This window comes from Montipora capricornis, chromosome 10 (genome assembly GCF_036669925.1).
Source record: "Montipora capricornis isolate CH-2021 chromosome 10, ASM3666992v2, whole genome shotgun sequence".
NCBI lineage: Eukaryota > Metazoa > Cnidaria > Anthozoa > Scleractinia > Acroporidae > Montipora > Montipora capricornis.
The window spans coordinates 36,291,134-36,302,261 of record NC_090892.1 but is presented as its reverse complement, the minus strand read 5'-3'; the positions used below and the strand labels follow the sequence as shown (position 1 = coordinate 36,302,261).

The 11,128-nt window shown below is 38.7% G+C and overlaps 1 protein-coding gene across 2 annotated transcripts in view; it reads left to right on the top strand.

The window, feature by feature from the left end:
* The window catches only part of LOC138021992 (uncharacterized), a 38,724-nt gene extending 27,596 nt beyond the window's left edge, over positions 1–11,128 (top strand). The window contains exons 9-12 of one of the 2 annotated variants that reach the window (XM_068869020.1): positions 425–469; positions 982–1,095; positions 4,369–4,612; positions 8,124–11,128. In XM_068869020.1, coding sequence (XP_068725121.1) covers positions 425–469; positions 982–1,095; positions 4,369–4,612; positions 8,124–8,565 — 845 coding nt within the window. In that variant the 3' untranslated portion in view covers positions 8,566–11,128. Of the gene's footprint in view, positions 1–424; positions 470–978; positions 1,096–4,368; positions 4,613–8,123 lie in introns of both variants that reach the window. The other variant, XM_068869019.1, reaches the window with a different exon arrangement.

Sequence of the window (11,128 nt, the reverse complement as noted above, 5' to 3'; positions counted from 1 at the left end):
CACCTACATGGTGGAAATGAGTCTTGAGTAACTGAATTAATTTGAAAACACGTACCGGTAAGTCTTCTAAAGTTCGATAGCATTAATGTTTTATTTTTCTGAACATTTATAAACAACGGAGGGCTAATTCTCTGGTAAAAAATAGGCATACTGAGTGATAAAAATCTCGAAGGAGATGTTTCCAAATTTTAGCATCTGTTGAAAACTGCTTGAGCAATTCTTTTTGTTTGCTATTTTCCATTGTCCCGCGATTAAAACGTTTCCACCTATTAACATTTTTTCACACTTAAGTTATCTAAAGTACACTGCCTTTTTTCATCGTTGCGTGTTGATAAGAAATTTGCAACTTATATGATTTTATTATTGCTTGGATTGCTGTCTTCCTTATTGTTTTACAATAAAAACTGGCATTTTTCTCTTCCAGGTGCACCCCCTCCACTGCTCAATGAGATTTACAAAGATTCAACGGGTAAGGAGTTCTGTATCAACTCGAAAACAAGCCCCCATTCAGGGGTGATTAACCAAAAGTCCTTGACCCCCTCCTTCAAAAAAATTCTGCGCTAACAGTTGCAAATTAGCAGCGCAACAAATATTATCGAAAAAGAGACAGCATTTTCAAGTTTGCAAAACGTGTTTCGACATCCTTTGTCTTCTTCAGTTACAGCAAGTTATACAGTTTGAATTTGAATTTGAACAAACCACCGTTAATTCAAATTGTTAAACGTACTCTCAAACGGAATTCTTTGACGTGTTTTTGTAACGCAAATATGTAACCTTACGTACTTTGTAGCGATGGTTTGTTCAAATTCAAATTCAGACTGTATGTATTAACTTACTGCAACTAAAGATAATATGTTGAAACATGTTTTGCAAAGTTGAAAATGTTGTGTCCTTTTGGAGAATCCTGATACTGAGCAAGTATTATCTTATTGTCGACCCCAAATTGGTTGAATAGCATTTCTTTTCAATTCTTCTTAGGAGCAATCACAGCTGCAGTGTTGTCCGGTATAGCAGTTCTCGCAGGTGTTTTCCTTACTATTTGGTACATCAGAAAGAAAAGAAGACAAGTTGAAAGAGAAAATAACGATGGAAATGGTGAGCCACATACAGCGGTTTTCAATTGAGTGTCGAAAGTAATTAGCGAATTTCTTTAATTTATGATTACTTCACTCATTGATTGGTTCAAAGTTCTCGCGCCACTTTTTCAAGCAATCAGAAGTTGAACCAAAACCAATTGTGGCTCGCGCATGCACATATTCCCGCGTTTTGCGTCGGCTACGTGTAATTACTTCAATTTTTGATTGGTTTACTGGATTGTCTCCGTCCTTTTTGATTGGCCAAAGTAAATACTTTGGTTTTGGTTTTATGACACTCGATTGAAACTCAGTCTAATGGGAATGTTAATCCAATAAAACGGTTTACCTTTTAGTGCTACTATAATGGAAAAAATCAGTTCCTTTTATCTTCACATTTTGAAATTGCTTAACCCCTGACTGGCAAAATTGTGGGCTTTGATTTTCATCCGAAAGATGTTTACTTTGAGTGTAACTTTTGGATTTCACCTTCCGCCGTTATTCACATCAGGAGGAGCCCATGAGTAGGAGCCTCCATGTGCTCTATATCCTTGAGTCAACCTTTGCCCGTATCTTTCCATTTTTAGAACCAACCCTTCAGCAGGAGACTGACATTTACGTTAATTTACATCAATTCGCACAATTTGCGTACATTGCTTTTGCTATTTTTGTCTTCGTTAGACAATGACTTAATCTGATTGGCTATTTTAAACAGCGCGTGCAGTGCCGAACAACTCTTGGCGTTCTAAAAATAGAAATATACGGGCAAAGGTTGACTCATAGGGCTTGTACGGGGGAGACAAGCTCCTACTGATGGGCTCCTGACGTCAGTTAAAGACTGACCGATTGAACCTCAAAGGGTTGAATCGCAGGAAATGTGACTCAATGGCTTAAAATTCCAGCTTGTAAATGCAGCTTATTATATATGCAAAACACGAGTTTAATCAATTCAGCCGCGTACACACACATTCGTCATTAGGCTGATTTAGCAACAGAACGGGAACGTCAGTGGCGACGGCGCGCGCAGAAAAAACACCAATGAGAATTCAGAATAGAATAGACTCCTATCTTTTCTTTTCTATTCTAAATTCTCATTGGTAGTTTTGCTGCGCGCGACGTCGCCACTGATGTTCCCGTTCTGTTGCTAAATCAGCCTAATTTATCCTCGATTCAGCAATCTCAAGATTTTAAAATAGTACGTACCATAAGATAGGAAAATTCCAGTTGAAATAAAAGGTGTCTTTTGGAAATCACGGCTTAAAACTTGGGTCACTTGGTGTTTAGTTAACATACTTTTGAAATCCAAGAAGAAGAATTGCTTTTTTAAATTGTTTTTCGTCACAGGAGCACTTTAAGTAATGTCACTTGGAAACAGTGGTGGTTCTTAAAACGAACTTGGGGTAGACTTTCATATACCGGACAAAAATGACAAAAGAACCATTGTTATTCCGTTTAGCCCTTGCTAATTAGGTATTGTCATGTTCGCTTTGTTCTTTTGTTTTACGGACATTAATTATTTCGGATCCGGTATATGAAAGACCAGCCCGAACTTGACTTTATCGTCGTTAGCCTATTATCGCAAAGGGCAGCTTCCTATATTGGGTTCTAAATCTCAAGCGGCCTTGAGTTTATCTGCATATTTCACTAGCACTATTTAAAAGCAGTTCCTAGTCTACGCTTGCTTCGAGATTCTGTTCCTTGACCTCTCTTTACAATCACCGGAACGAACACAATACTTTCAGCAATGTTGGATCTCTTGCGCATCAAAACAAAGTGGAACCAAATTGCCAACTTTATTGACTGATTTTCTTTTATTATTAGGTATTACGATTTTAAGAAAAGCAAAGGAAGTTTCATTAAGATAATATAATTCCTTCAACACAGTAAATATTTTGTTATTATTGAATTTTCGACCTTGGATATAAAGGATATTACACGGAGATACGAATAAAATTTTTTTAACAATCGAAGAGAAATTTCGTATTTCCAAGCAGCCATGTAATATTCTACTTATTATATAAACACCAATGAAATACTAAATCACTTCACGAAAGGCATCGAAAGGCGCGATTTTCATATGTAACCATAGCAACAGTGATCTTTTCACGTATGAAGATATCATGTTTTCACGCGAAAGCTCCCTTGGTATTTCATTGGTGTTTATATAATAAATTGCGTTTCTTACTAGCTTTCAGATTACTTCAGTCAATCTCGGTTATCAGCTCATATACCGTTTGACCTAATATGGTCATACGGTTATCGGTTATCGGTCGTCGATTATCAGTTTTCTCATCGATTATCGGTTGGTCCAAGGGTCCAAGCGTTCAGAATTTAAAGACAAATTTTATAAAACAATTGTTCCATTCGTCCTTGTTGGATACGACACTCGTTATGGCCAACTCGGGGCACCATCTCATATCCATCTACATCTACATTTATACGTTAGCAGGAACCGTTTTATGTAGTTATCACGCTAACTTTAAATAACACAAAAAAGTACTTAAATAAATGAATAATAACAATAATAATCAATTTGATAAAATAATTAAAATGAAAAATAAACATATTCCTCAATAAAATATTCATCATCTAATCTGTTCCATTCTTTAACTGTTCTTGGAAAAAGGAATATTTAAAGACATCATTACTTGCGTGCTCAATACAATAGTACGAGTTTGATTAGGTAATGTCAAATACTGAGAATTCAGTACACGAATAATTTCATTTGTAATTTTGTACATTGTACATAAAGGAGCATGATGACGGCGAAAAGTTAGAGATTCCCATTCCTTGCCCCATTTGTTCAAACGATGGATAGCGCTATCGGCCGGAAAAATCACTATCCGCTGGATAACTCAATTGGTTTTGCTAGCGCTTATCGGCTGAATGGTGATTTATCCGCTGGATAGTTATTAGGATTCAAAAAATAATTTTTTCCAAACATTTACGCCGAATGCGTGAGGAAATTAAGAAATTCTTTATTTTATTATAAATAAAGAAACCTCGCCTGTGATCTGTTCTGTTGTAAAGCACTTAACAAGCGGATAGCGCACTCAAGAAATAGGGAAAACGCTCGACTATGTTTCGTGTTTCCCTTACACTTCTTGAGTGCTCTAACCGCTTCCTGCGTGCTTTGCAACAGAACAGATCACAGGTGAATATGACATGTTTGACATTTGCCTCTCCTTGGTGGAGAAAGTTGTCAAAGACGAACTGTCGCAGCCTATGGTTCAAAATGACAGCAGTTCATCGCTTAACTGCATAAAATAATTTTGCATGTGTATTTGCTTTTTAGATCCACACCCCCTTGTTACACCCTATGCTGCTTCATCACCGGATTGGCTTGAGAGAATCATCGCTTCTCATAACTACGAGATAATGGAAAATGAAGTTGACGAGGATGTTCCAGCCACCTGTCAGCGGGTACCCTACATCAACATCGCTCCGAATGGGTCTCTGAAACTTCCTCCGTATCTGAGGAACATTTTCCTGGAGTTTGAAAGATATTACGAGAACACGCGTTATCAAAGGCTGAAACGGTATGTAATGACAAACCAACAAAGATATGATACAGCCGTAGGCAGCAGGGAGGTTTCTTAAGCACAGTCCACGTTTAGTAGGATTAGGTAAATGGGGATGGGCAGTGTCGCCTTCACAAATGTGATTGTCAACTCTCCCTACCACCATCCATCATTATTATTTACTTCAGTTCTATTATAATTATTGCAGTTTCCCAGTTTCTCCGATAAGTGCTTTGGAAAACCGAGTGCGAGTCAAACAGAAGCTAGCATGAAAGTGTGAACGAGAAAAGAGGGAGAGCTCTATCTTTCAGTCTTGTCATGGCACTGTACTTTTTCGTATTACATAGCATTACTTCACTCTTTAACGCTTTTGCATAAAAAGATGAAAAAAGTGTTAAAATGATAATTTTAAATTCATAAATGAAAAATACTATAAATAAATCAATCTTACAAACGAACGTAAAAAAAATAAAATAATTTAAATTTAACCGGAGTGTAAGTAGCTGGCGAGATATTTTATCGCGAAATTATTAAACAAGCACAAGTAAATCGATTGTTGCTCCGTTGAGTTTTGGCCGCGAGAGCGAGCGGCTGCAAAGCGGCGAAGCGGCGAGGGAAGGAATGTGTTTTACAATTAATACACGTCTAGGAGAAGGGCAAGTTAAATTATACGTCATTTACTCATTAGCTTAAAATTTCAGCGTATTAACTCAGCTTAAGGTGATTCCTTAGTAATAGAAGTTGTCGTAACATTTTTTTAAAACTTTTCTCGATTGTTCCCTATATTATGGTGACTCGAAATGTGCAATTAAAAAAGTAGGTCACCAAGCTCGTTTGAGAGACATAACTTGCTCAAGTTACTCATTTAATCATTGCGTCTTCATCTATCAAGGACAAGTTTATTCCATCGGTTCAGGCTACGTTTTGCACGAACAGGAAGCACAGCTTTGACGTAATTCTTGAAATAACAAAACAGGTGAATTGTGTTGCTCAAAAGGAATAATTTAATGTTTGTTTTATGGCACAGGCACAAGTCTTGAAAAGGTACTGACTACAAATGTTCTTCGGGTGCGTGATCTCGAGGAGACAATTTTGTGTCCACGAGTGATGGCTACGAATACTATCTTTCCTGTAACTTTTTTTTCTGACGTAATTTTTTTGTATCTTTTTTACAGCGCAAAGAAGATGAGTAAGAGAATAAAATTATGCCAAAAAAAAGATAGGTCACCAACCTCGTTTAGGAGAAAACAGAAAGCAAACCAAGCTCGACCCCTCGACAACACGTCTCCCCGATAGCGCGGTTTCACTTTTACAGTCGGACTTAAATGTTCTTTAGCATCATCAAGGCTATCACTCGACTTTTTGTTTTGTGAGAGTCCAAAACGTTTCTTGTTTTGCTCTTTACTGCTGTGCTCTGAAAACGGCCATTCTTCTTTCTAGCGAGCTTTCCCTCACGAAAGGTCGCCATTTTGAAATGTTTTTGGCCACGTTCGATATATCAATATTCACACATTGGTACGAGTCTTTATGGTTAAATTTAAACATTGTTTTGTTTAGAAATATCCGTTGAGACTTGTGAGACAAAGAGCCATGAAATTTGACCATAAAGCCTCTTAGCCATGCCTGAATACGAACGGGGCTTACACTGTGTTATGCGCAGAACAGGATGCGCAGTGCAATACTAGGGAATCACCTTAATATATATGCAAAACACGAGTTTAAAAGTCTGAAAGCCCGAAACTCCCGTGCTGCATATTAATTCATTCCAGACGTATTACTATTGATTCTTTGAAGTCAAAAGTCTCCTCGATCCACTCTCTCGATATTTTAAAGTTAGTAATGGCGGACCATTAATTAGACTTAAAATAGGAAATTCCAGTTAAAATAAGCAAGTGTCTTTTTGAAATGATGGCTTAAAACTTGGGTCACCTAGTGTTTAGTTAACATAGTTTTCAAATCCAAGGAGAAAATGATTTTTTTTCATAGTACCACTTTAAAGATCTTTTAATCCCCTTTTAACGACCTTCTTGAATAAACGACGGATTAACGTCGTTTTGCACATCTTAAGAGAGACTTACTCAACGGAGTTGATAATGTAAATAGGCCACGGTACAGAGATTCTAAAAGCTGACGTTTCGAGCGTTAGGCCTTCGTCAGAGCAAATCGAGGAATTGTGGGTTACGTGTAGTTTTTATAGTAGAGTAGGAAGTACGCTATTGGTGGTAATATGGCAACGTGAAAAATAGGAATATATCAGTTAAATGAAAAGCGTTCGTTAATACCGTGAGGATTAACGGTGCCGATTTGGAAGATGAATTTTTGTTCCAGATTCTTGCGGCTTTCCGTCGTACCTAGATGTAGGGAAAGACCGCAGATAGCCATGTGTTTTTTGGAGTGGTTAGGGAGATTAAAATGACGAGCGACTGGCTTAGATGCACCCTTTTCATTCTTCTCAACATCGAGAAGGTGTTCGCGGAATCGGTCGCCTAGTCGTGTACCTGTCTCGTCGATTTATAATTTATTGCATAACGTACAGGTTATGCAATAAATGACATCTGCGGAGGTATGTGTGAAACGATCGGTGATCTTAACAGAACTGATCGCTTAGGTTCAGATATCTTGCTAGTGTTAAGAATGAAAAGACAAGTTTTGCATCGTGAGCGCGCACATTTGAAAGTGCCGGGTTGCTCGTTAGTTTTGAGCGCGCTTCTACCTAAAACCTCTTTGTCGTGTTTGAATGAAATAAGTGGGGGTTGCGAAAAGATTCTACCAGTCTCGGGATCATTTTGGAGTAATACTTTTGACTGCGTGATTATGAGGAAGGAAAGTGAGGGTGAATGGAATTCTGTCATTCTCATCTTCTTATGACGTTTGTAGTGCTGACTGCCGATCAAATTGTTGGGCGCGATGATGGCCCGCTTTGACCACAGAGACAGGATAGCCACGTTTTTCGACGAACTGGCACATCTCCTCTAATTTGCTGGAAAAATCGGAGTCATCACTACATAGACGTCAAGTCTAAGAAATTGAGAATAAGGAATGGAGTTCTTGACATGTAATGGACGTGACGATGAATACAAAAAATAACTGTGAGAATCTGTAGGTTTGTAGTGCACACTGGTACATAGCACGTTGCCACTAATCGAGACTTTGATATCTAGGAAAGGCAATAAAGTTTCGAAATTTCCCAGGTATATTTAAGAGCCGAATGAAGAGAATTGATGGAGGTTATAAATTCATCCCGTTCTTCTTTGCTGGATGAAATAGCGCCGATGCAGTCGCCGATGTAGCGGCCCTAGAGAACTGACTTCCTCCTTAGTGGAGGCTTCATAATTCCACTTTGTAGCCTCGATTAAACAGATCTTTCGATCTCTGTTTCTTGATTACGACAAAAGGAGCAAGTAAAATCTTTTGTTGATCGTTGTGTGCCAAATGACGACTGTTTTGGAGTGCTTGTGAGGGCGGATAAAATCATGATTTATGTAGTAATGCAATTTTAGTGATGTCTTTGGTGATATCTTTTTTCTAGCGGAAGACGTTTCATCGGATGGACCTCGGACGCTAATGATGGTCTCTTATATGATACACTCCAACGTGGAATGCCGGTTCCATCTGTTTCTCCTAACAGCTTGAGCCGGGAACCAGCGCACCAAACAACAGTTAAAGATTCTCGTGAAGGACTTAAGCGACACTCTATTAGTTTGGGTGAGCTGAGAGGCGTCAGGGAGGCTGTTCAAGATAAATTTTGCAGCACGCAACCAGTGGAGATAGATACTGTTGGATGCACAACAAGTCACAATCGCCGGCGCTTTTCTGTTGATCTTGGTGAAGTCCGAGAGTTTATTGCAATGACAGAGATGAAATCGACTCCTACAGAAAACCCGGCCGTCGCTGATCACTGGCCAGCAGACATGCGGGAAACACATCAAAGTGAAAGCCTTGCTAACCAGCTACCAGCGGCTTATGTCTGAGTAGATTATTACAGTAATAGTTAACAGATGTAGCTTTACGGGCTGAAGATAAGAATCACTGTTATACCGAAAAACACAACAACCGAAAGGCATGTTGCTGTGTAGTCTGGAGAGGGTTGATTTAGACTTGTTGTCCACCCCTTAAAAGAAAGTTTCTCTTATTAAAAATATCCAACTTTCAGAGAAATTTGCTCAAACTCTCTGGCTCAAACCATTATTAATTTCAGGATTTTTAAAACTAGTGATCCCGTTTCGCGTCATCCACTTGAACGTTTAAATTTAGGAAAGTATTTTGACCGTTTGTCTGAAATGACAGGGCACGGTCGACGTTTCAAAGTCTCTCACCGGCGAGTGTATATGATGCATTACACGCTAAAGATAAGAATCGCGGTTATGCGGATAAACTTTAGGGATATAGTAAAGATGGCCGCAGAAGTTACAGCACTCTCTTCCCATAAATGTACATACACGTGGCCTGGGTTCAACTTCCAGACCGAGGTTTCAAATGCAACAAAAGGTGTTTTTCAAGCAACACTCGTAGTTTCATTTGAGACTTTGAGGGGCATGACTTTGTAGAGCTCGCAGACCAGCGGGGAACATTGTCCATTCAAGACCTAGATAAACAAACGACCTATTGTAGCTCCCCAGGAGTCTGTCTAGAAGCTCAATGGGTCGAGAATCAGACCGGTGTTACTGTTTTGATTCTGATTCAGGCTGGGGTGACTACCCATGCGCGAGCGCCGTGACTGGCATTGCCTTGACTAAAAAATACCCAAAGGCACTGCATTCCGGCAGCCGGCCTCTTTCGCTTCCGTTGGATAGAGTTACCCATACTCGCACTCTACGTTCAAGCAGTACCCTTAACTTAACCATCCCACGTACATCATGTAAATCACACACTTTCTAGGACACCATTGCTTCTTTGTTCAATGCCCTCCCGCGTGCGCCATTAAATCATGTGAAAACTTCAGGTCTTTTTCAAAGCAGACGTTTGAACTCTTAAGGAAACGCTGCCTTCTTTCATAGTGCACGTGTTGGGTGGTTAGCTTGACCTTTTCCAATTTACTTTATCACATTATATGTAGGACTAAGTTAGTGTACATTATTTGTCTTAATATTAAGATAAGTCGATTTTAGTTGTAGCATATTTTTAACAGATGAAGAGCCAATATATTTTGGATATACTGATAATCCATTTCTATTACTGGATCGATGATCCTGGTTTTGCAGTTGTTCTTTCACCCATCGCCAAGGAACTGGGTTAAGTTTGTTGGTTTTCAACTGTTTCTCAAGGTTTTTCGCCGGGTACCTTGGATTTCCCCCCTCCTCAAAGCCATTCGATATGAGTGGACATCATTTTAAGTAATTTCTGTACTATGCCCCTGCGCTGTAGACAGTTCGCAGTTAAATCAACGTCAATATTGTCATTATTACAGGCAAGGTTATTTTTAAAGGTGCTCACTTCTCCGAAGTCCTCCATAATTTTAATTTTGATGCATTATCTTGTTGCCTCATTTGGTTATTCTACAAACCTATTTTGTTCCAGATAGCATATAACAGTAATTCAAGATGGGGGCGCACCCGAAATTTAATATTGAAATTGAAAATAATAGATTTTGAAATTCAATTTTTCCTGCTACAAACAATTTATGTATACAATTTTCGAACAAAGTTGTTTTTGAACGATATTTCCTGCGGTTGAAAGTCGTCTTTTGTCACAGTAGAGGTTGAACTTCCCTTCAACGTTTAATTTATCATTGATTTGTACATGAAGTTAGGCAAGTGATATCATTGAAACTAGGACAAAATTATCGGCAAGTATTGTAGTTTTACTAAAAAAAACTTTTAACGATTTAATTCTAAGCAAAAGTTATCGCAGTTCAGTAATGGAGCAACTGACAAATGCATGAACCGACTAGGACCCAGGACCGGCGACCACATGAGAACGTCTTATTGTTCCGATAAAGCCAGGAATAAATCGAAATGCCTTGGAAGGTATTCCTTTTACCTCGGAAAACAAAAACGTTGACATTAACCATTCCATTTGATTTCTAACCGAAACAACTAGTTTTTTTTTTTTTTTTTTTTTGCTTAAGACGAGAAGCATTCACGTTTGAGCAATAACGATACTCATCGTTTACAGCAATTCTTTTGATTTTCCAATTTGCCAGCCAATGGAACAAAAGAACCCTTTCGACAACCAATCAACATCTGGTTGGTGCAATAGATGATGTAACAATGAACAGCGCTGTACATGCATAGTATTTGTAGTTTTTTCCTCTTTTCCGGGTGGAATTAATGACTGACTTGTAAAAGTGCACCAAATAAAGAACATACACATGTATATCTTAATTGAATAAAAATTTACCAGAGGAGTAATTATATAATAAAAGAGACCTTTAGCACCGACGTTTTCGGGATATACCGGAAACTGCAAACCACGGCTTGCAGTTAGATGTTTTCTGTTAGAGGTTAGCTCGATTTTGAACTTTAGCAAGCCGTTCCTGTTAAGCTGACAACGGCGCCGCCATCTTGGATTTTTCATCGCTACAACTGCTTTCCA